At 39.8% G+C, this 25,974-nt stretch overlaps 2 protein-coding genes across 2 annotated transcripts in view; one reads left to right on the top strand and one right to left on the bottom strand.

Annotated features, from left to right (window-relative positions):
- The first annotated feature begins 698 nt into the window (after positions 1 to 698).
- Positions 699 to 12,167, top strand: slc6a4b (solute carrier family 6 member 4b). The gene is made up of 13 exons (XM_050051073.1): positions 699 to 914; positions 1,934 to 2,068; positions 2,257 to 2,476; positions 2,633 to 2,771; positions 2,888 to 3,022; positions 4,937 to 5,040; positions 6,416 to 6,543; positions 6,655 to 6,767; positions 7,492 to 7,623; positions 7,736 to 7,835; positions 7,947 to 8,047; positions 9,902 to 10,069; positions 10,154 to 12,167. Exons 1-13 carry the CDS (start codon positions 701 to 703, stop codon positions 10,232 to 10,234), a joined length of 1,770 nt encoding a protein of 589 aa, XP_049907030.1. The 5' UTR covers positions 699 to 700; the 3' UTR covers positions 10,235 to 12,167.
- An 8,611-nt stretch (positions 12,168 to 20,778) lies between these two features.
- Positions 20,779 to 25,974, bottom strand: part of ankrd13a (ankyrin repeat domain 13A) — a 9,457-nt gene continuing 4,261 nt past the window's right edge. Inside the window, exons 8-16 of the mRNA XM_050051292.1 lie at positions 25,026 to 25,092; positions 24,835 to 24,916; positions 24,617 to 24,678; positions 24,406 to 24,536; positions 24,125 to 24,282; positions 23,569 to 23,700; positions 23,306 to 23,466; positions 23,114 to 23,178; positions 20,779 to 22,951 (exon numbers count right to left, since the gene is read on the bottom strand). Of these exons, the coding sequence (XP_049907249.1) occupies positions 22,753 to 22,951; positions 23,114 to 23,178; positions 23,306 to 23,466; positions 23,569 to 23,700; positions 24,125 to 24,282; positions 24,406 to 24,536; positions 24,617 to 24,678; positions 24,835 to 24,916; positions 25,026 to 25,092 (1,057 nt within the window). The 3' untranslated portion in view covers positions 20,779 to 22,752. The remainder of the gene's footprint in view (positions 22,952 to 23,113; positions 23,179 to 23,305; positions 23,467 to 23,568; positions 23,701 to 24,124; positions 24,283 to 24,405; positions 24,537 to 24,616; positions 24,679 to 24,834; positions 24,917 to 25,025; positions 25,093 to 25,974) is intronic.

Here is a 25,974-nt window from a genome sequence, read left to right as displayed (position 1 = left end):
AACAGAACATGTAGAGGCTTGGCCACAATGATCTTTGTTTTTCATACAATACTGTAGTAGAGTATCAGAACTCTAATAGCCTTAAAATGTCTTATTTCCCATTGAAAGGGACCTAAAACCTCATGGGAATTATATATTCAAAGCTTCTTGTTAAATATTAGAAAGTCAAATTCAGTAATTTGGTGCATGTGTGACTGTGTGACTGTGATTTGAGATAATATTTTCAGCAAAAGGAAGGTGCCCATGGTGAACTCTGCTTGTCACATCATTGTCACTGAACGTTGATTATCCTGATAACAAGCAGCTTTTTCTTTACTAGACATGCTGCTGCTCTTAAATTTGAATCAAATGGGATTTTGCCAAAAGCACTTCATGAATTCAGTAAAAAAAAAAATGATGAAAACTGAGCAAAGCTGCAGTCTTGTCAGTCTAAACTAACCTAACTTACCCACAACCATTTTACTGATCAGCAGTAACACATGGGACTTCCAGATCCGCTTGAGCTTTTTGGTTCAAACTGTACTCAAAGTGATGTCAGTAAAAAAACACCTCTGTGCCTCGCCTCTCTTTCTGCACTAACAGGTATCCCCAAGTGTCCGCTGCAGCCCCACCAACTCCTCCCACTCCTCCCTGTCATCATCACAGGAGAAACATCCTCCTCTCTGTGGAGCTGCTCCTCTGACTGACTTTTCACAGTCCGATGCCCCGACAGGACTCAGCAGTCATGGCCCACCAAGGCTCCCCGAACCCCGGCTACAGCTCCAACAACGCGGTCCCGGTGCCGGTCATCACTCAGACGGACTCCCGGGACAAATGGAGCAAAAAAATGGATTTTCTCTTGTCTGTCATTGGCTTTGCGGTGGACCTGGGTAATGTTTGGAGATTTCCATACGTATGTTATCAAAACGGTGGCGGTAAGTGGTTTAGACATTTTAAACCAGGTCATTCAGCCTTATTTCACAAGTTTAGATTTGTGTAACTTGAAATCTAATGTAAGGATCAACTTGGCAAACACTTTTATGTTCTCTTAAAATCGATTTAACCTCGGAATTTGAGCTCAAAGTGGCTTTAAAGTTATCCAAAAAACAGACTGAAGCTGCGCATCTGGGGGCAGAAACTGTCCATGGTGCTGAAGTGCGCATCTGTAGCCTTCACGTTATTAAGAAAAAAAAAAGTCCACTGAAAAGTTTTTACAATTTTCCCATGACGTAGCTTGTATCTGTTTTTCTGTGCTCAATTTTTTTTTTTTTAAACAACAGGAGCTTCACACATTCAAGCTTTATATGACAAAAAAATTACAATTTAAAGTGAATAATTCTACATAAAAGTGTTGCTCAGATTGGTTCAGTCATGTATTTTGTTTGGAAAAGGTTGTGCTTTTACTCAAAAAATTTTTTAACATCGGCTACATTACAGCAGCCAATCTGGTTGTAAGGAAAGACAAGGCACTTGAGACATAAAAAGGCATTAAGACAAGATTTAATGGACAAGTTAAACATACAAACAGGATTGAAGAATCATAATTAGAAGATAAAGATGGTCTAAAACCAAATAAACAGATTTCGTAGACCTTTCCTTTTATAATTTTGAGTGTGAAAATACATTTATTGTGTCAAAAATGCTTTTCTGACGTAATGTTCCTGTCCATGCTTTGATCAAAGATTCTGATTCTTGTAAATCCCCTTTGAGCTGAATTATGATGTAAACCACAATTTACATACGAGCATAATTAGCAGATGTAAAAATGAGGCCAATGGGAAATCTGACTTGTATATTTTCATTCATATTAAACTTTTAAATCTATATTCAAGCCCTTGAGAGTCCTCATCCTTGAGTTTATGAATGTTTTTCATGCATGAGACAGCACTAAAAGTCATCATGACCTTCATGTTAAAGCCCCACATAATCTGCACTCTCATGCATCTCTGTGCAGGTGCTTTCCTCATCCCCTACATTTTGATGGCCATCTTTGGTGGTGTGCCGCTTTTTTACATGGAGCTGGCACTGGGACAGTTCCACAGAACCGGAGCCATATCCATATGGAAACACATCTGTCCCATTTTCAAAGGTGAGGCCTCACGCTGTGCTGCTCAGCAGCAGATATTCAGATGGGTACTGTGCGACTCAGTGATGGGATTATACTCATTTTGATCTTCTATCTTCATGTTGTTCAGTTTTAATTCTGTAAATCTATCTTCAAAGAGAGCCATAGTTCACAGGTGACTTTCTCCTCTGAATGCCCTTCTTCTGTTTCAGGTATAGGATATGCCATTTGTATCATTGCCCTCTATGTGTCCTTCTACTACAACACCATCATCGCCTGGGCCCTCTTCTACTTCTATTCCTCTTTCTCCACCATCTTGCCTTGGACAAACTGCGACAATGTGTGGAACACTCCCGACTGCACCAACTATTTTGGCATGGACAACGTCACCTGGACGAATAAATCCAGGTCTCCGGCAGAGGAATTTTACACGTAAGTGCATGTAAGTGTGAGTAACAGAAACCACATACTGTATATAAATAGCTTTACAGTAACGCTCTACACAGATATGGTCGGCTGGTGATTTTGTGAGGAGCATGTTGTGTTGCATGCTGAGACTGCGATGCTTTATGTGTTTGATCATTACAGGAGGAATGTTCTTGAGATCCACAAGTCATCAGGGCTGAAAAACGTTGGGGGTGTTCGCTGGCAGTTGATGCTCTGCCTTTTTCTCATTTTCACCATTGTATACTTCAGCCTGTGGAAGGGCGTGAAGACCTCAGGAAAGGTAATGATACTTAAATCATAACAACACAGAAGATTATTGTGTATCCACTTTACTTTAGTCACATATCTATGATCCTTGTATTTCTCCTCCTGATTCATCTCTTTCTTCCACACCAGGTAGTGTGGGTGACGGCCACCTTGCCCTACATTGTGCTTTTCATCTTGCTAATTCGAGGCGCCACTCTGCCAGGAGCCTGGAGAGGTGTGGTGTTTTACCTGAAACCCCAGTGGGGGAAGCTGCTGGAGACCAGTGTGAGTTGTACAAAGCTGGTCAGCCAGCTGGTTTGTCAGAGAAGGAGGCAATTCCCACATCTCTAACACGAAAAACATGGTCATGCCTCATAGGTTTGGTTCCTTGAGAATCTTATTTTATACTTGTGATTTAAAAGATCCATATCAAAGCAATTACAGAATAATTTCTCAGGCAGTGAAAAAACAGAAGAGTCATAAGCTTAAATACATGTCAATATAAATAATCGGAGCAATCTTAGTTTGCTTCAGGGAGTGGGAAATTATTCATCACTGCATCTAAGTTTAATAATAAATAAATGTTACTTAGAATTTTTCTTTTTTTTCATATATTAATTTGACCCATTATTTTTATCTATTTTAACAGACGTGGACATGTTTTTCCAAAGAGAGAGAGAGAATTTTCACCTGAAGTACAAATTTCTGCAAAACAAAAATGTAATGATAAGCTCCATTTTACAGCATATAACTTCCCAAAAGGACTTTAACTCAGGGCAAGGCCAGATGATACCACTAAGACGTTAAGGAGTTCCTGATTGAACTTGCTGGACTGATGTAATAAAATAACACATCTGGATCTTCATGCATGAGAGGCAGTAGTTTAACACGCTGGCTCCCAATCTGGGGGTCCTGAGCCCCCTGAGGGTCATCAAAGCTTTGCAGGGGGTCACGAGGCCTTCCTGATTTTAAGAGGTGTAAGAAAACTTTATTAAATAAATACAGTTAATCTATATGTGGGCATGTCATTTATTTCTGTTAAGAAAACCTTTAGATTATTATTCAGGATATAAACTGGCCTCCCAAAATCTCAAAGGATAAAGGCACGATGAAGACCTGAACTCAAGCTATAGTCACAGAACCTTCACTTACTGCTAAACAGCCTCATCCTGCATTAGAAAAAATACAATGCAGTATGCAGTTAAAACAACCAAAGAGGTAAGGAACAATGGACGAGTGTCAGGCAGAGGAAAACAAGTATGTATGATTGTTAAAGATAAAACATATATAACAATACAGACTGAGAATCATATCAAAAGGTCCTAAAAATATCAGGAAACTCATCTCTGGTGTAATATTCACAGGAAATAATCCGCTCAAAATTCATGTAAATGTTTTACACAAACTTCCTGCAGATATTGCATTCATTATTTAGGTCAGTTGTTCTGTGTTTTCATTGTTACACATTGAATATAATATGAAATATCCATAAAATATGTCACTTAGTCAGAGGCTGTCATTCTACTCAATGAAATAAAAGGGGTCTCTTAAGATAAAAGGTTGGAAACCACTGCTTTAATATAGACCATCATACATTTCTACTCACTACTCCATTGAGGATCTGCCTATCCATATATATATATATATATTTAGATCTATTAAAACGTCCTCTTGCTCTCCGTCTCACTGCAGTTGTTTGCCAAACATGTGTGAGTGCTTTGGTTTGAAGGGAATATGGATGAGACTAAATGAGATGCATAAATAAGCCACAGAGCAGGATAATAAGATGCATAATTGGTTTAGATTTTCTGCCCATTAACAAAGGCCTCCCTTTCTGTCTCACTCACCGATATCCAACGCTGCCCTCTTCTTTTTAATGCCGAATGCACGCTGCTCTTCAGATCTCCCTGCGTACAGCTGTGCGGCAACTAGATTTCTGTATGAGTGGCACAACACCTCTCCTGCTTGGTAAATTATACGGCGGGATCAGAGCACAAAAATAAAAAATGAAAATGTGAAGTTATTCATTTTATTTGGAGGGTGACATCAAATCCCTGAAAGGAAACACCTGGCAAAAAAACAGAAATACTGTAGGCTATTTTTATACTTTTAAATGCCCATAGAAACCTGTAGCATCCCAGAACGTGTAGTCTCAGATGGTGTAATGTCTCTTTCTGTCCCTCTCTGTGTGTTCTCTAGGTGTGGGTGGATGCTGCTGCTCAGATATTCTTCTCTCTGGGGCCTGGGTTTGGGGTGCTCCTGGCTCTGTCCAGCTACAACCCTTTCACAAATAACTGCTATCGGTAAGAGCCGAGCTTTAATGTGGACCCACGACACACCGAGTCATGATGTGAACCCACATTTGTGGCTTGACCACAGTTTGATAAGTAGAGGTAGAGAGTCCAGATAAAAGGCTGAAAGCTTTGTACACTCTATGCACAGAAATCACATCTCCTGTTGAATTTAAGGATGGAGTGTAACGACTGTAGTGCGCAGTACGCGGTCAGTACCAAAAGAGCAGCTGTGGGATTTATTGCTCATGCTTTAAATAAGATGGTGTGTGGTTGAGACAATGTTATCAGAGGCAGGAGTGGTGAATACTACATGGTGGGTATAAATGCCAAGCTGTACACAGGAGGAGAAATTAAACTGTACACTCCCAGTATGACTGATAGTGTGTGTGGCTGATGTGATTAATAGAGCAGAGTGGCATGTGAGGGAACAGTAGTAAACACACAAATCATGAATGAAACTGGAGACTGTCGATTCTTTACCAATCCAACATTTTCCAAACACAGTACAAAGATGTCAGCGTCAATCCCAAGTGGGATCTGGGGTTTCCTGATTGTATAGAGATTATAGATTATATAAATAAATAAAAAATAAATAAATAAATAAATAAAATAAAATAAGATAAGATAAGATAAAATAAAACAAAATAATGGTCATGGAGTTTGTTTTGGAATCGTTTGTCATTATTTTATTGGAGGTTTTTACATTGCAAGTTACCAGTTTTGTAAAATAAATAAATAAAATAAAATAAAATAAAATAAAAACAAAATAAAATCTTTGAATTTTGTTTTTCATTGAACGGGCATATGGGAACTCATTCTTACCTTTACATTGTCTTCTTTATAACATCAAAAAAGTATATTTCAATTCCCTCTGGCTCAAAACATTGTTTTTTCTTAATGTAAAAACAAAAATTACTTACAGGAAGTCCTTTAACACAGATGTTTATTTATTTATCTAAAACCCTTTCTATATAATTCTGCAGATGCTGCCTGGAGATAGAGGATTTCCCTTTGCTAAAAGCATGCTGCTGATTGTCACTTGTTGATTACTCCACAGACTGTTTACATCTCTCTTTACATCATGAACACACAACATGCATCTTTCAGTAGAATATTCCTCATTAGTATTCTTGTGAGGTGTCAGTGGTTTCTAGCCAGGAGTATCCTCATGTTTCAGACACAGAGCTGAAGAGAAAACATAAAGGATCCCATTAAACAAAGGTCAGAAGGGTCAGCAAAATACTGAGCAGGTCACACATCAGACAGCAACTCTTTGGAACAGCGTCTCTGTTAGAAATGAAAAATAATGTTTAAAGAAGAATTGTATGAATGGCGATTGTTATGCCGCATGTCATTGAGCAGGGTTTCATTTCCTCCTCAACAGTGACGCCATTGTGACCAGTTTGGTGAACTGTCTGACGAGCTTTGTGTCAGGGTTCGTGATCTTCACGGTGCTGGGCTACATGGCAGAGATGAGGAAGGTGGAGGTGGAGGATGTAGCCAGGGATAAAGGTCAGCGAATTAGTTTTATACTTGAAATCATGAAAAGATAAAAGATAAAACCCAATTATGAATCACATGCTGATCCTGATCTCTTCATATTCAATATATTCACGCTTCCAGGACCAAGTTTACTCTTCATCACGTACCCAGAAGCCATTGCAAACATGATGGGTTCGACTTTCTTTGCAATCATCTTCTTTGTGATGATGATCACGTTGGGACTGGACAGCACGGTATGAACTGTGAACTGATGTTAATTTTAATGGAATGTAATTTTTTACCTGACATAAAGCATTCAAATTGATTTAATGCATTGAAATAGCTACAAGCTACAATATAATAGTGTGTATTTTAAAGGAAGACTTCACCCACAGATTGACCATTTATGTATCAGTTACTCGCCCTGTGTTACCTTGAATTCACAATGAAAATTTTGTTTTTCTCGCACCTCTCCACATTGAACGTAGAATCCAAAAACGGAGAGAATTCTTGATAAACTGAAGTACAAGGGGGTTTGTATATAACAACAGCAAAAAAATCTGTTTACAAGCTCTCACACAAATTGTGCAGTATAATCCAAGTCTCATATATCCAGTCGTATGCTTAGTTCTTCCTGTAAACATACAGTTTTACTAAAATGTCACTATCTAAAACACTTATGCGTGGTCAAGCGCATGTGTTTGAACTCTGCTTGTGCATTCAACCGAGCAGTTCAAACACACACACACTTGCCCAGGTGTGCTACTCATCCGTGCATGACACTGTTTTTGCAGAGGTGCATTTATTTATTTCATTTCCATTTATTTTAATTCATCAAGAATGCTCGCATGCTTCTTCATTCACCACTGAGAAAAACAGAGTTTTCCTGACAAGGAATTCAAGGAAACAGGGGTTGAGTCGTGGGTGAAATATTCCTTTAAACTTTCCAACATTAACAGCGTTCTCTGTGTGTTACAGTTTGGTGGGTTGGAGGCGATCATCACTGCTGTGCTGGATGAATACCCAGATCATTTCTCTCACAGACGTGAACTCTTTGTCCTGGGCTTGGTAGTTGTCTGCTTTTTGGGCTCTCTAAGCACCCTTACAAATGTAAGCTTTTCACGTCTTAAATTAGTTTAACCAAAGAGAACAAAATGCAGCCCCTCGTTAGTTCAAATAATTACCCTCAGTCACACTAGTTGGTGTAAAATGTTATCGACAGGGTGGTGCCTATGTGGTGAAGCTGCTGGAAGAGTTCGGAGTAGGACGTTCCATCATAGCCGTGGGTTTCCTTGAGGCCATTGCAGTTTCCTGGTTCTATGGTAAACAAGAGATTATTAACTTTCTTTTATCTGCAACGTAAATGGATGACCACTGATAATCGATGATGAAAAACAAGTGGCTGTGTCTCATGTTTATGTTGTTGCTTTCAGGTATCAAAAGATTCAGCAGTGATGTTCAGGCCATGCTGGGCAAATCTCCAGGATTGTTCTGGAAGGTGTGCTGGGTTGTCATCAGTCCAGCATTTCTAGCGGTGAGACATGAAAAACTCTGATCTTTACAACAACTGGAGCTAAATGTCCATAACAATGCCAACATTTACTTAGGTTAGAAAAATAAAAAGGTAAGATACACTGAATATGTAAAACAAATCCATCAACAAGAGCCAGTAAGCGTCATCCATTTAAGTCATCCAAAGATCAATGAGCAGAAGTGGACGAGGACAAAACAAGATCAAAAGACGACTGGACCAATGGCCTTTGAAGCCCTAACAGTTGACCCCTCCCCCAACCATGTAGATGAAACCTCCTCTATATTAAATATCTTCCTTGAAAACTTTTTCTACAAGATACATATTGCAAAACACTGAGGTAAATGTCAGCTTCCCTCCTATATGTATATACTTTAATATCTTTGTCTCTTATTTGCATCCATCTCTCTGGTTGGCCTGTTACATTATTACTAAGGGGTGGGAATCCACAACACAATATTATCACCATACTTATGCCATGATACAATATTATTGTAATTTCAAATATGTAGTGATATGCTGAGTATTGTGATAAAATACATTATGATATATTGGCATTTATTACCTTTCCTCAGCTGTAAATTATGTCCCCAAAGGAAAACTTTGTCAACATCTGTTTAACTAATAAGGTAAAGTTTTCAGTCTGTTCATCTCACTTCAGGGATTTTTTGCAGTAGCAACAAAATATATCTAATGGACTTAAAAGAGGCAATTGATTATATTAGTCTAGTACAGGGGAAGGCTACCTGTGGCTCTGGAACAGCATGTGGCTCCTGAGCCCCTCTCAAATGGTTCCCTGTGGCTTTGACCAAAAATTAGGCCACATGGAAATGAATCACAGTTATTTTTGGACATTTTATTTTAATTTGTCATTGTTGTAGTCCTAAAGTAATTCTTACACTATGCAATTGTAAAAATGTGTAACCTAATTAAGAATGTTTTAACATTTCATCAACTACAATGTGAGTCATAGCTAGTTCTACAGCCTGGTGCCGCTTCTCTTAATTTTCCCCAACATCAAGAAATGCATTTTAATTTGAGTCTCCTTAGCAAAGCCAGCTGTGGATTCCAAATCCAGAAAGGAAAAGTCTTGGAGGAAGAACACTAGTAATAATAGTATGTAGGCAGATTTGTTTACTATCATTGCAAGGTACCAAATATTCATAAATACCTTACAGCAGACTAGCCACCTAATGGTAAAACATATTAATGATCAGACCTATTAGTAATGCTGGTGAGCTCATTCATTTTAGGGTAGCATGGTGGTGTAGTGGTTAGCACTGTCGCCCTTCTGTGCGGAGTTTGCATGTTCTCCCCGTGTCAGCGTGGGTTTTCTCCAGGCACTCCAGCTTTTTCCCACAGTCCAAAGACATGCAGGTTAACTGGTGACTCTAAATTGCCCGTAGGTGTGAATGTGAGTGTGAATGGCTGTCGGTTACGGAAATGAATGAATGAATGAATGAATAAAGGGTGTGTGTGTGTTACCTTTATTGTAAGGTGCAAATATATTTTGCGGCTTCAGACAGATGTAATTAATTTTTTTGGACCAAAACTGACTCTTCTGGTAGTAAATGTTGCTGACCCCTGGTCTAGTTGGCTACCTAAAGTTTAATTTGTATCTGTAATATTAATAACTTATCTGATAAAAAAAAATGATACCATGATATCATGATACTGTGCTGTACCATTTTTTCTCCGCCCCTAATTATCACACTATCATGACTTCCCCTGTTATTATTTCTTTTACAATGTATGGAGGTGTGACAGATAAATTACCATTCGCCAATATTTTTTCCAATGTAAGAATACAAACGTACATTTACATATGGAAATATTTTGTATCCCAACTCTTCTCAGTATATTATAGTGAGCTCCCTGCTGAAAGCGCCTCCCCTCACGCTGTTCGACTATCAGTATCCTGACTGGAGCATCACAGTGGGATACATCATTGACTTCTCATCCTTCATATGGATCCCCATCTACATGGTCTACAAGCTCGTGTGGACCCCTGGATCTCTCAAACAGGTCGGCTGGAAGAAAAAGAAAAATGAACTTTTGGGCACTCACTTTTTCCTTTGAATTAACTTCTGACTGTCTGGTTTTCCACAGAGGTTGGCGGTGTGTCTCAGACCAGAGAGGACCATACCAGACATCCACGCCGACAGCCTCAACATGGCCACTGTGCCATAGAAAGCAAAACACCTTAACACATGAAAAACATCCCTGCTTGTAGTTCTACTCAAACCACAGTTTAAATTTATGATTTGTGTCCGAACCTGAACATTATCTGACATCACGACTGTTACCTGCTGATGATGTCCAACTTGTCAACTTTCACCGCACATGTGCACGCTGTGAAAAATGGTAAATGCTGCTAAATTTGTAACTCCAAGAAGAACTGAGATAGCAATACTCATCTGTACGGTCTGTATTCAGATCTTTAATATGTAGCTTCACACGTTGCCATTTTCAAGTGTTGCATTTGTGCTGTGTTGTAGGAGTCAGTAGTGATTATAAAAACACAATGGTCTGCTTTTCCCTTAATCAGCTGTCTTTATCTCAGAAGAACAATATGCCAAGGGAAAAACAAACATGTATCTCTATATGTAACATTAGCACATCTTTTCTGTTGCATGAGGCTGTTTTCTCTTGTTCAGTTCTATATTTTCTGTAGTTTGTGAAAGGTGAGATGAAACAATGACAACACTAGTGTTGCACTTGAAACAACAGCGAGGTTAACACAGAATAATCATGGCAACAGTGTTTTGTTTGGAAGCCAAACACGACCGTGCTTGCAATTATTTTTCTAATGCCATTATCTCAAGATCACATGTTACTTCGTCATCTCAAGAAAATTAGCTTTGTTATTTAAAGTTAATGAGCTAATCACGATTGTCACGAGAAAACAAAAGATCATTTCCTCTTATTACTTTCAATGTTTATCAGAGATCAACATGAGTAGATGGGGTCCTGACAACTAGCCACTAGCCGCATTATTCATCAATGCATCAAACTGTACTTCCAACACAGTCTAACACAGGCAGAAATTGCATTGTGTCTTTTTGTTGGAAGTAACATTCAGATCAGTCCTCATCAGTCAGTTATGAATGCTCTCCCAATAGTCTTGACAGTTATCTTGAAGGCTGAAACTTGGTGTGATCAACTGAACAAAAGTCAGTTCTCGGATCTCATAATATCTGAAATCTGCCTTTTGTTTTCTTGAGAATCAACATAAATTAACCTGTTGACGCTAAAAACAGCAATTAAAAAAATAATTGTGAACATAGCCAACATGCCAAACCTTATTCAGTGGGCTGTTCCTCCACTCAGTGGACAACATGCCATACAGCTTATATTCTTCACACCAAGTGCTCCTAGCTCTGATGTATTTTTGTGGCAGTTTGAACAGATATTGTGTATGATTTGTGTCAGATCTATAAGTCTAAAAACGTTTTTGCTGAGGAGACAGAAAAGAGAGATTAAATGGAACCAAACCCAAATCAGTTTGACAGTAAATTACAGTCCCTCCTTTATTTTTGCTGATGCTGTATTTCATATTTATACAGTAGATCTGTAATATAGTGCTTGTATAGGACTTCACACCAGCTGCCAGATATATCTGCTGAAAATGTTCTGTTTTTCCCCTTTGTAATGGAGATAAGTGAGGCACTCAGACAAAGACCACATAAGCTCATTTTCAGAAAATATCTGTTGTTTAATTATTGGCATTATAGGAAGTAGAGGCTGGAGATACTGTACAAGTTGGACTATGTGCAACTTTATTGCTTCTTCATATTCAAAATGAACTTTTTGATCTTCATCTGATGCTTTCATTTAACTCCAGATAGCCTGTTTTGCCTTAATCTGCCTAAATATTACACTGTATGTACAAAAATTGTAAAGGTTGTATTGATATTGTGCCTCTCCAATGTTTTCACTCTCTAATTTAAGACTGTTCAAATATTTTTTTGCAGAGCATAATATTGCTTGTGTCTTTGCCAAGTGTTAAACTTATATAAAAGCGCTTTACTTTATTTATATTCAGAGAATAATGTGTTGAGCAGGGTGATGATTGTCATGTGATATCCTTTTCAGCCTGGTTTATGTACCTGTCAGATGTGTATAAATTAATTATAGTACATATTTTTGCTTCTTTTCATTCCTGGGGGTTAAACATGAACAAACAAACCAAATGTCAGACAGTATTTAGATAAATCCAGCCTATATTACAACAGGTAGTAGCAGAACACACGAGAGATTTGTTCTTGTGAATCTCCATATGGTGATCTTCGTGTCTTTGTAATGGCTGTTGGCTGATGCTGCTCACCTCTATTAGATATTCTAATTAACAAGCTAATTTGCAATATCCAGAATCCATCAACATACAAGGGAAGAGAGCAGCCTCTACCTTCAAACACACACACACACACACACGCACACGCACACGCACACACACACACACACACACACACACACACACACACACACACACACACACACACGGTAACATGATTCCCACTTTAGATCTTCATTTATTCAGCAGGGTTTTATTCCTGGATAAACACTTCCAGGACGACAGGTATGAACGTATACGAGACTAGAGAGTGGTTTGGAACGTATGATTCCTCATTGAGCTGCTGGTTGATGGACGTACAGATCAAAGCCCTTTTGTGTCACTGACTGCCATTGAAGTAGAAAACAGGCAAGCACAGCAGACACATAAAAGAGACACTGCCTAATAGATGGTTTCTTCTCTACCTGACATGAACAACACAGCTCAACTAACAGTATTTTAAGGAAGAAATGACTGATACTATACACGTAGCAGTGCGTCCAAGGATCCTGACAAAACAGAGAACAGAGGAGATAAAAAAAAGTGTAAGTCTTTTTTTAATAGGGCTGCACAGTTAATCAAAATAACATCGAAATCACAATCACAGCCAACAATTTCCAAACTGCAGGAGCTACAATTTTTTGAATGAAGGTACATTGTGTCCCAGCATTTCATTATAAATGAAGCACTGTGGTGCTACAGAGATGCCCCGGTCTACAAATCATATTCCATGTGAGGAAACATTCTTGTTTGGTACAAAGCCCAGCAAAAATCACATCATCAGTATTTTATTTTATTTATTTTTTTCAGTAAAAAGGAAATACAAAAATGACCATATCCACTAAAATCACAACTCATATCGCCATATAATTTCATTTTATTTCATTTTACTTTACATGATTTTGTTTTATTTGATCTTATTTTAATTTATTTATTTTGCATATCATGCAGCTTTTTCACTTTTTTTTATACAGTTTGGTCTGTATACTAAAGCATTAATAACTATCAGGCGCAGTGGTGGAAGTATTCAGATATTTTACCAGAGCAAAAGTAGCAATACTACATTGTAACAATACTCTGTTACAAGTAAAAGTTCCAACAAAATGTTACTAATAAAATTACAAAAATATTGGCATCAAAATCCTACTTAAAGTACCACAAGTAAAAGTACTTATTATGCAGAATGGGTCCTTTGAGTATCCTATTAGATATTACTGACACTTTGATGTTGCAGTTGGTAAGGTGGGGCTAATTTTAAATACTTTATGTACTGCTGGGTAGCTCTTGATAATATATCGTAAGTTATACGCTGATGTATATTCTGTAACTGGTGGCCAAGGCTACCACACAAGGTGCCATCTGCTCATTAGCTTTCACAAGCCTGATTACAACAATGGCACAGCCACTGGGAGTAAGGTGGGATTCAGCATCTTGCTCAAGGACACTTCGACTAGCAGACTGCAAAGGCCAGGGATCCACCCACCAATGTACTGACTGCAGATGACTGCTTCTGAGCCACAGCTACAGCAGAAGTGATTGTTTCTAACTGTGCAGACTCCAGTTTATTTTGGGTGCCACCAGTGAAACAGACCTCTGCTACATGTGCAGCAGCAGATTTTCCTGGATCTACAGATGAGAAAGTTATTTTGCATCCTGGTGATGTGATTTCCACTGACACCACAGAGCAAAATCTGAATGTCTGGACAGATGCCTTTACAATAATTTTTTTTGCTTTAACCCTTTCAGTTGCATTCAGGAATATATCTGCATACAGGTCCTGAGTTGTGGATTTTGGTTGATAGTCTGTTACAGCACTAATGAGGGGCCAGTAGAGAGTACAGACCAGTCAGGTGTCACAGAATGGTTGACAGTATATCACCATGTCACTCCCCTTAAAGGACAACTTCGGTATTTTTCAACCTGGGCCCTATTTCCCCATGTGTATGTGTGCGTATGATTCATGGGTACAACTCGTTCTAAAATTGGTTCAGTATTGAGGGAGGCGGATGCAACCGGAGCCACGAAACGAGCTAAAACGGTAACGGGGGCAAATGCGTCCCGTAAGTTTGCGCATTAAAAGTGCTTTTTTTCGCTACTGACCAGTTCTGATCGCCGGTGCTATGAGTGCTATGAGTGGAGTCAGCTGTCAGTCAGTGTTGGAGCAGAGAGGGGGAGGGCTGCCCCGCTGGGTACTGTAAGTGAGTATGTGTGTATGAAGTGTGTGTTTTTTCGCCACTGACTGGTTCAGATCGCCAGTGCTATCTCTGTAAATAGCATACTAGCCTTTCCCTTACCTCTGGGCTGTGTGATGTCACGAGCTTTGCTCCACTGTGTCTGTAGCTCTCTCTACTCGTGGGACAGCCGTTTTCTTGAGGAAGAGGTGTTTCGGGATTGGATGTCTTCTCTTCTTCGGCTGGCAGTAGTCATCTTGGGAGAAGTGAGCACTGCAGACCCGATGGTCTGCAAGGCGCAGTGTCTGGACAGGAGTGTTAGCATCCATTTGTAGTACAACTAGCCACAACTTCAGCATCTCGCCATCCGACAAAGGCAGCCTATGAAAGCTGTATGGGGTGTTGCACGACATCCTGTTCTTGCATTCGGGAAAAAGGCCCGTTTATTTGAGCACTCCAAAAACTCCAGTAACACTCCAGGGGGTAGCACGTAAAAGACTCCATCCCAAACTCTGACTCTTCTAGCGTAACACACACACTTCATACATACATACTCACTTACAGTACCCAGCGGGGCAGCCCTCCCCCTCTCTGCTCCAAAACTGACTGACAGCTGACTCCACTCATTCACACTCACCACTGCCCCAGGGCCGCTACAATATGCTATCTACAGAGATAGCACTGGCGATCTGAACCGGTCAGTGGCGAAAAAAAGCACTTTTATACAGGACGCATTTGCCCCCGTTACCGTTTTAGCTCGTTTCGCTCCTCAATACTGAACCAATTTTAGAACGAGTGGTACCCATGAATCATACGCACACATACACATGGGGAAATAGAGCCCAGGTTGAAAAATACCGAAGTTATCCTTTAATATCTCAGGGTGTATTTTTATGGCAATATTGGATCTTCGTATAATCCTTGCATCAATGGGCCCCTCAGCTCTGGAACTCCCTGCCTAAAGGATCACAGACATCGTGCTGTATAACGAAGCAGTAATAGTAATAGAAATAGTCGTAGTGGTAGTTTTTGCTGGGTAACCCTTTTTCATTTCGATATCATGACATAAAATGACATAAACTGTAACAGAAGATTTGATCAATAGCACACACCACTGCAAAACACAGTGAAGATGCTCATCAGTTCCCACATGCAACTTGATAGGCTGTGAACAGTGGGGGGGAGCAAACTCACCTCAGCTTACTGCACACACAGAAAGATGGAGGTTATATTAGCCTCAACCAATCAATTAGGAACAAGACTAAGGGTCTACAGACATGGTTGTGGACATGAGTGGCCTCATTTGACTGAATATATCTAGGTTACTGATGTGTTAATAAATGAGTTCAGTGTGCTGTTGTACAATCATTTAAGTGGCATGATGTAATGACATTAACATATCAAGCACTTACACTGTGCTTATGTAATGCTCTCATACATGTTTAAATCCAATGATGAATCAACAGGGATGTACAAACAGAAGACGACAGTCAGACTTAACAATACACTTATAACTAAAGAGTGCATTTCGTTATTGAGCTTATCTAGTGTCCATTCTTGCTCACTCAGGTCACAGCATAAAGAAATCAGTTTAAATGCCTTTGGATCATCTGTTAAAACAGGATCTTTGAGTTCATGCTGTAATGAAATGTTTTCTTGTTTGACTAATTTATCTAGGAAGCCTCCACTTTGGATTTCAGGCCACCATGAGTGACATTTCCTACCCCTCATTAAGCTTCTCTGGCATATAATTAAGAGCCATAAGTGTTTGTGGTGGTGTGCACTCTTAAGTTCTATAGAGGATAAAGGTAAAGGCCATATACATCAGTCATGCAGAGTAATTATATAAGGATATATAGCCGCCAGCAGCTTGACCTTTATGTTTATTCTTCATTGCTCTTTGACATTTCAGAAATGGGGGAATGTGATGGAGGTCTCACACTTGTTTGATGGTTTCCAGTAAGAGAAGAGATGTTATACACTTTGTGTTTCCAGAGTCAAACTACAAGAAAACACCTGGAGCTTTGAGGAGCCTGCAGTGCAGCAGACAAGGCTGCGGACTGGCCTGGGCAATTTACTTCAGCAGCCGCAGTGTGGTTATTAATCTACAACAGGTGAAATGATTATTCAGTTGTTTTCAAATGAGTATATTCCTGTTTTCAGTCCTCTCTAATCGTGAACTTAATATCTCTGGGGTTTCAGTTGCTGGTTGGACGAAACAAGCAGTTTTAGGGAAAGAAACTGATGTTCATTTTGTGACATTTTATATACTCAACAATTAATTGACTAATATAGACAGTAGTTGCAGCCTTTCAACCAGTAATCAAACATGAGCAACCCTATTTATATTGTCAACAGGGTTACAATCAACAGTTATTTTCATTAATGATTATTTCTCCATTATTTCCTTAAGTAATTGATCAATTATTTGATTCACAAAATGTCAAAAATGTCACAAGAACCATTTCCACAGCCAAAGCTGATGCCTTCATATTATTGTTTTTGCCCGACCAACAGTCCCAAATCCCCAAATTTACTATTGTAAATATAACTATCATAGTGGGCATAGAAATACAGCAAATAGTCACATTTATGAAGTCAGAATCGGTGAATTTCTACACTTAAAAAAATGGTATAATTTATTTAACAGGTCTCTAATTTCAGAATAATTTCCAAGGGAGTGTCCTGGAAATAACTATATACCATAAAACTACAATTAAACTTGTAGACTCTTTTACTAGGCCCATGTGGCTACTCATTTTGACAAATGAACGCCTGTCTCAATTAGACACCTGGTCTGGTTGCCAAGCAGTTCTTTTATTTAATAGAAGCTCTTCGGATGCATAAACCCGGATGTTGGCTACCTAAAATGATGTGTCCATTCCTTGATTACCCTGTAAGTTATTCATATTCCTTTAGTCCGTAAGCATCCTCAGATCAAAAGAATCAAAAGGGTTTTTCATAGAAATTAATCCAAGATGTGAGTATTTTTTTAGCAAAATAAAGTGGTGTTGTGTCGGGTGTCGTAACTCACTTTCACTCTGATGCTGTCTGCCGTAGCTAGATCAAATGAATGATTATAACTGACATTATTATCATTATTATCTGAAGCCTTATTTTTGTACGAGTAATATTCATACTTGTTTAAATAAACAATTTGATTGTATTTCCTGATCTTTGCTGAGAGAGAGTTTTGTGTGAAAGAAATTAAAGGCCTGTCCCAAATATAGGCCTGTTGATTTCAGTGATGTAAGCAAATAATAGCCCAAAATTTTATGGTAATTTGGTACTGATTATGGGGTAACTGCTACTTTAAACCAGGGAGTCAGTATGCCAGCTGACGATGTAAAAAAAAAAAGAAAAAAAAAAGAAATATATCAACAAGCAAAAACACATTTCAGCATTCATAAATTCAATAATTCATAAAGAATAAAAATTCCAATAATAAATACATATATATTTGTTTTCATTTGTTTTTTGTATTTACCTTTCATTTATCTTTTTTTTTTTTTTTTATTAATTTGTTGATTATGATTTCCAGGGTATCACTGACTGGTAAAATGACGCATCTCCAAAAATAATTTAATCTCTTATCAAAAAATTGACCAATTAACTTTCTACCAAGTGACGTATGGATGAATCACCTAGTTTCAGCTCTGACAGTGAGCACAAACCACAGCGGCTTTAGGACCCAGATCCTACAGCGGAAGGAGGAACGCCTCACTGTCACCACCACCACCACCACCATCATCATCATCATCCTCCAGCCTCCACCGCTATGATGCTGCATCTCATCCCTCCAGCTGTTATAATGTGTTTAAGTGTGATAGTGAACGGACAATCCGAGGACTCCAAACTGACCGACAGACCTTATGTTGTTTTACAGAAACAGAATTTAGGTAAGACTTGATGTCAGACTGTGGGCACTGATGATGAAGGCCTATCAGAGGCAGTGATGCTGAAAGAAAGGCTCCTCTGAGGTCTTTGTACACCCCAAATTTATCTTTCTGTCTTTATTCTACAGTGGCAACAACTTCCTAATGACATAAGTGGTTTAAAACCAGTAATGCCAGTTAATCCAGCATCTTAGACAGCCTGTTTATCTGTTGTTATTGTCAGTGATCGGCTTGTTGTTGTTGTTGTCCTCGCAGTCACGCTGGGGAGTGTCCTCGCAGTACTGCTGGTGCTCATGATCATCATGGCTGTCTGTGTCTACAAACCGCTGTCTCGGCGGTGAACGTGGCCCCAAACTGTGAGGAGATAAAGACCAAGAGACAGACCTGCTGTCGGCCCGGTGCACCGAGCACCGAGCAGCTGTGCGCCGGTGCCACAACAACCACTACACCGTCCCGAGCTGTGGCACCACAGCTAGCTGCCAACACCCACACTGCACAATGAGATACTACCTTTGGTTTCACTTCTCATGAAATCAAGTTGTTGAAGAGTCACTGTATGTTCGGATGCATCAGACTATTACACCTGTTTTAATATGCTGTATTCTCTTTCTTTTTTTTTTAAATTTTTAAATGACTACTCCCAATACTCTGGGCTTTTAGATACACTACATGTGCCATATTAATTTATTTTTATTTATTAATGTGGACTACACATTTTATTAAGTAAATGCAGTAATTAGATGCAGTTTATTTACTTTTATGGCACTTATTGAAGGGATATTTGGTCTATACGCCTGGACTTTTGCAGCCATTAAATGAATCTGAGTTGTCATTTCTTACAGTGGCATGCAAAAGTTGGGCACTCCTGGTCACAGTTTCTTTTAATGTGAATAGTTAAGTGATTAGAAGATATACTGATCTCCAAAAGGCACAAACTTAAAGCTGGAACATGCTAGATTATTATTTTTGTTTTGTTTAGAGTGAAAAAGGGGAAAGGAGCACCATGCAAAAGTCTGGGCACTCCACATTGAGCTCTCAGACAGCTAATTGGCTTGTCAGCACTCTGGCTTCTTCACAATAACCATTAGGAGAGGCCAGGTGGTTCAAATTTCAAAGCTTTAGAAATATTCAGACTCCTGAAACCTTTTCCTGTCACTCAGCAGCCATGGGCTCCTCTAAACAGCTGCCCAACACTCTGAAAACTAAAATAATTGATGCCCACAAAGCAGGAGAAGGATATAAGACCATCGCAAAGCGTTTCGAGGTACCTGTGTCCTCAGTCCGCAATATAATTAAGAAATGGCAGTTAACAGGAAGTATAGAGGTCAAGTTTAGGTCTGGACGACCAAGTAAACTTTCCAAAAGGGCTGCTCGTAGGATTGCTAGAAAGGCACATCAGAATCCTTGTTTGACCGCAAAAGACTTGCAGAAAGATTTAGCAGACTCTGGAGTGGTGGTGCACTGTTCTACTGTGCAGCGCTACCTGCACAAATATGACTTTAATGGAAGACTCATAAGAAGAAAAAACAAGACACATAAGTCAGCATCAGAAGATTGCAAAGGAACATCTGAACAAGTCGTATGCTTTTTGGAAGCAAGTCCTGTGGAGTGATAACATTAAAATATAAATTTTTGGATGCACTGAGCAACGGATCGATCATGCTTTGGGCTTGTGTTGCAGCCAGCGGCAGGGGGAACATTTCACAGGTAGAGGGAAAAATGGATTCAGTTAAATTCCAGCAAATTGTGGAGGCAAACATCACAGCATCTGTAAAAAAAGCTGAAGATGAAGAGAGGACATTGATCCTGAACACATCTCAATCCACAATGGACTAATATATAGGAAATGTGCTAATAGGAAATGGAGTTCTGCAACCATAAAACTGTCAACTGTGTGATTACAAAGTGAGAAGGCTTCTGTGCAGATTAAACTAAGCGATACAAGAAATAACTCAGATTGTCTCCCTTAAATGTCACAATCTGCTCAACCTCCTGAAATAAAACTGAGTCTGGATCATCATTTTGTTCTGTGGCTGATTAGTCAGATGATGAAGATGAAGGAGATCCTGCTCTGTAACTGATTTATGATGAAGATGCTGTAATTATGAACTGCCAACAGAGAACGAGGCTGATTGTACTAAAACTAATGCACAATAAAATCAGATAGAGGCAGTCATCAGTATATCAATTTACTCTTTAATTAAAATTTAGACAGTGACATCTGCTAGGTCTGCACAATTAATCAAAATAGTATAAAAATCTCAATATGGGGTGTTCTCAGTAAATGAGGTGATCAGCTGTGTTTTGTGAATAAAGCACATGAACAAAGTCAGGTTTAGTCCTCATGGAAATAAAGTGCTTTTATTTTAGAAACAACATTTTGAAATTGACACATTTTCTTAAAATTTTAACATATTAAAAAAAACAACAACCTTGCAGCTGGAACGGTGCATTACAAAGACCTGCATTACATTAACAAAGCTAGCCTTTTTAAAGTCAACTGTTCAGCAGTTTGGAAACTTGATCGTTACACAATAAGTAGTTCTTCAGCCTCTGAAAGTGAGACGCAGCTACGCAGAGAGACCTTTGATAAGTGGTTGGTAGTCAGTGAAGTCAACTATAGTGGTTAATGCATGTTACTCAGCATCACCCTGGCACAACTGAAACCTCTTCATTGTGTTTTTAAGTTACAAAATTTAAAAAAAAAAAAAAAATCTGTTCAAAAGTTTTAGTCTAAGTGGCACCACATAAAATCTTCTCCACCTCTTGTCCCCACCCAGCGTTGACAGAGCAAAGCAATGCCTTGGCACATGCTGATGAAACTAATCCTACATATGGCGGACATGCTTGATCTTAAGAGTCTGTGCTGTCTTTTCTTCTGCTCAGAGGTCAAGAGTTGTTCGTGGCTACAAAAGGCTGACAGACTGCCTTTAGGAATCTGAATAATCTCCGCAGCATTGGTTTGTGTGACTGCATTTAAATGGCATGATGGCTGTAAATCCACAGACAGACTGGTCTCTGCTACTGCGTTTCTGAACTGAGGTGACGATGCTCGAAGTTGCGTATTGACAGTTAACAAAAATACGTCCTGTCTCACCATGAAATATGAGAAAGTGTTCCATAAAAAAAAATCCGTCCAGGAAAGTTAAACCCCCATCATGTTGCAGCAAATATACTACGTTACCATGCAGCTGATTTAAGGTTACTCTCACAGCAACATGCTTTTGTTTACCCATCTGTAGAGTGTACATTCGCAAAGTACAAGAAAGTGGACTTATGAACCTATGACTCAATTAACTCAGTGTTCTGAATTAATATTGATATGGCAGATATGCATGAGTGATATTATTTTGCACCAGAAAACATTTACCAGGCTACAATTTCTGATAGATTCACAAATTCCAAAGTGAAGGGAAAATGTGTAAAACTGGAACCCTGAGACGTCCGTTATTCAGTGAGCCCATGGTCCTTAACAAAGTGACTATAGGAAGACTTTGCAGTGAAATCACTCAAATATGTCCCTTTAGGTCCACAGCACTGGTGGCTTTCTATGGTGCTAGGCTCATTCTACCCATCTAAAAAAAGTATAACTGAGGCGAAAGGTACCAAGACTACAACAAAAGAAAGAAAATAAAACAAAAACAACAGTGCTCTGGACCTTAAAGGTAATTTTGCTATTTGTCAACCTGGTCCCCATTCTCCTGTTTGTGTCTATGTGACCAGTGGGAAAAACACCGCTGTCGCCAGCTGCAGTGGTCTTGCTCAATACTGGACCAGTTTCAAAAACTGTTGCTCCATTAGTCACTGAGATACAAACCATAAGCAAACAGGGCTCAGGTTTAAAAATATCAAAGTTTCCCTGCCACATTTGAGTTGTCGCACTGTATGAAGTCACCTTGAGTAGTCATTCTGTTCATAGGACCTTAATTACACTGATTTGACCCCACTCTGAACAACAATGTGATCAACACACGTGGGTTGCTGCTGCTGTGGCTGATTTGGATAGAAAATAAATAAAAAGGCAGAACCGACCCAAAATTATCTGAAAGAGTCAATGAACTAAGCTCAAGGATGGAGACACACTATGCTGAGATAGAAATATATATAAACGAGTATGCTTTTACCAAAAATACCTTTTGGAAAATATTGGATGGCGAGAGTCTGATATTGCCTGTGCAAGAATGATCTGCTATAGAAAGAAATCTGCGGTTGCATAGATGACTAGAGTGGTTAGGAAGGAAAACTTGAGGTGTGGTGGTTGCTTCTGGATCTGGAAAATGTTGTATTATTATTTCCCTCTTATTCCTTTTATTTCTCAGTGAGAGATAGCTGCAAGATCCTCTCCAGCTCCTCCTCCTCCTGCTTCCTCAACCTGTCCTCTTCCTCCTGGGCCCGTGCAGAGAGCTCCATGGCCAGGCGGAGCTCTGAGTCAGGGCTTGAGGCAGAGGGGGAGCTGACAGAGCTGGGGGTGTCTCCATATTCCACTAGCACCCCCTCTGGGATACTCCTAGAATGACATTATGGAGAGAAAGTGAGATCCAGCTCTGTTCTGTGACTTGACACAGACAAGAGGTGAACAGATATATCATCTAATTCCCTGTAGGACATGCACATAGCAACGCAGTTCCTTTTACCACATGCCATTATGTAATTCCACCTGTGTTCCTACCTGTCACTCTGGCTACTGGGCATTACATCAGTAAATTCCCCGTCAGCGTCTTCCCAAATCCCCTCCTGCAACAACACAAGCATCCGAACATTTAAAGGATGCACCAAGTTGCAAGGACAGCAAGGGAAGATGCAAGAACAGATCTGTGTGTGTTGAGATTTTGCAAGAGAGCTGAGTGATGGTTGTTCTGACCTGGCCCGGCACTCTGCGAGACTCCAGGAGACTCTGATGGATGGCGTACTGCAAAAGCTCCTCGTCGTTGTTGGACATGGGTGTGTGTCTGCTGCCTCCTCTGCGGTGGTAACTGGCGGGCACTTCAAACACTGAAGGACACACCTGAAACACAGGCAGTGCTGGATGGACAAAAACCAGAAGAAAAGCAGTTTAGGAATCACAGATATGTAAATATCTTTAAATACTGTCACATTCAGGACTTAAAGTGGCTGCATTCCTACCTGCAGCTTCTTCATCTTCTCCTGAGGATGTTGGTGTGGCTGCTGGCGTTGATTTCGCCTCCTCTTCGGTACTACATTTATTGACATTACCAAATGTAATCCTGGCATTCAGCACATGAAACAGGGGAATCTCTGCAACAAAGGAAGACTCAACAGATTAGATACAAAAACAGACTTCAGAGGGGGAATGGGACTAGAGACTAGTGCTGTGTCTCAATTTGGATCCTGCTGTTCGCACACTGTGTACACTTTGTTCACCGGAGAAACCGCAACTGCTGCAGCTTCCTCAGCCCCCATTTTTACAAGTTTGGTGATCCCTCCCGCAGCTGCTACGTAGCCAAGATGGCAACCATTGAGGGTGAGATGTGTCCAGCATTCCACACTCTACTTTTTTACCATTATGAGTACACCATCTGGGTACTTACACAGCACGGCATTTGCCAAACTTGTTGATCTGAACACATTACGCACTCAAAAAAGCATGTGTCTGTACAGAAGAATGCAAATTGGGACACGTGTCCTTCCTTAAAGTGTAGTTTCTAGGAATGTCATTTACCTATTTTAACAGGGAACCCAGGAGGAAACTTCAGAGTTACGAAGTCCCGTAGCCGTGCAAAATGGGAACTGGTCCGAGCCATGAGGTCGATAATGGGGGTCACCTGCTCCACCAGGGACAGAGGATGTTCCTCACTCATCCACAGTGTACCTTTGAACCTGCGTGAGACAAGATTAATGCAAAATGCTGTTCAAATATGCACACTACTTAATTTATTGATGTAGCTAACACAAGGCAGTGGGAAAAAAGCATGATGTCTCTGTGGCCATAAAGTTTCTTACTTCTGTGTTCGAATGCTTAGTTCAATGGGTCGGCCGATGTCTCTGTTCCCCAGATCAAAGTCAGGATCAAAGTATTCCTCAGGAGTTATGGCAGTGGGATTGGTGGCAGTTGCATACTCAAGAGTCAGATCCTATAAAGTTGAGCACTCGTATCAAATCAGCTACCAACAGAACACACAACTTTAATGCAATAAATGAAAGCATGTCTTACCCCTTGTGCACTTATGTGCTGCTCCACAGTCCCAAGCAGAGACTCCAAGATGTTCCTTTCACCTTTGAACAAAGTTGAACTTCAGTACTCTTGTTCAGTTTCCGGAAAATGTAGCTTTGATATTCTTTTGGACAAAAACTACCATATACATTATATATGCACATGCTGAAAATATACACAGCGAAGAAGAGAATATATGAGGAATATTTTCCACCTACTTTTTATCCGGGCTTTCTCTTCATCTGTAAGATGTTCTGTCCTTGTCCTGATTACCACATTTACATTGTTCACACTGAAAACCTGAGGAAAACACCAGAATCTAACGTCAGGATCTATTATGAATGGGCTCCACAGTTTTAAGTGGCACTACTCTTTAGTTGTAATTAAAAGAAAAGGTATAAAACTGAACCTTTGCTTCAAATCCATTGACGACTTCAGTTTTGTCCGCTCTCCAGCCCCAAATCCCGGACTTGTTCCTGAGAGAAAGAAAAAAAAGACAGCCGTAACTTCTGGAAACTCAGTCATCACTACAGGTATAATCCACCATCATCCTTTAGTGTTGTACAACTTTTACAACACAACGTATACAATACAACATAAACTACAGATATGAGATATTTTAAGTAGCCTGTTAATGGATTTAAATCATTTGCACTTATCCGTGATTGTTCTCTCAGTTTTGAGGCTTTAGCATGTTGCAGTTGAATTTTGTTTATAAATATGTTCGTCATGGCCTCAGTTAACTATTTTAAGATGTTCTCTCATCAATATGTTGAGCAGGAGAAGCTTAACAACATTACAGATGCCTCGGTTCCATTCAGCTGCTCTAACAAGCAGCTGAGCCACAATACAGAGGAACAAGGCTGCAGTGCTGAACACCTATACGCAATCCAGCCATCACAAATGTCACTAGTTACAGCTGTGTTTGTCAAAGTAGCCACTGTAAGAAGGGCCTATTATTCCTGAATACTTTAATCACGGTTGTGTGTCAACTGTCGCCTGTGTTTGAGGACATTATGTAGATGAAGAGTAGCGAGATAATAAAAAGACAATATCTTGCCTCAAGCTAACTGCACGATGTATAACTAACACGCCTATTTAAATTTGCGTGCACCCCCACAGCACTCAGGTGAGGTCGGGGCTTTATAAAAGGTAGCAACAAGATGCTGGCAGAAAAAACACAAATATAGTTAAAGGGCCACTGTGTAAAATGGGTTGAAAACCGTTGAAAACAGTGACATCAGTGGTCAAATTCTAGATTGCAGGGCTCACTCGCTCACCCCCCCCGTCGGGTAAATGACGGTGGCCTCGTAGGGACAAAAAGCCTTGCGCAGACACGAGTTTTTCAGGAGTAGGTC

The sequence above is a fragment of the Epinephelus moara genome, chromosome 8 (genome assembly GCF_006386435.1).
Source record: "Epinephelus moara isolate mb chromosome 8, YSFRI_EMoa_1.0, whole genome shotgun sequence".
NCBI lineage: Eukaryota > Metazoa > Chordata > Actinopteri > Perciformes > Serranidae > Epinephelus > Epinephelus moara.
Note: the sequence above shows the minus strand (reverse complement) of the source record. Positions and strands in the feature narration are given on the sequence as shown.

What these genes read in the sequence shown, in the direction of transcription:
- slc6a4b (XM_050051073.1), top strand. Translation starts at nt 701, where the DNA reads ATGCCCCGACAGGACTCAGCAGTCATGGCCCACCAAGGCTCCCCGAAC. An exon ending in CATCTGTCCCATTTTCAAAG is followed by an intron (nt 2,069 to 2,256) that starts GTGAGGCCTCAC and finishes CTTCTGTTTCAG; the next exon opens with GTATAGGATATGCCATTTGT. An exon ending in CGTTGGGACTGGACAGCACG is followed by an intron (nt 6,768 to 7,491) that starts GTATGAACTGTG and finishes TGTGTGTTACAG; the next exon opens with TTTGGTGGGTTGGAGGCGAT.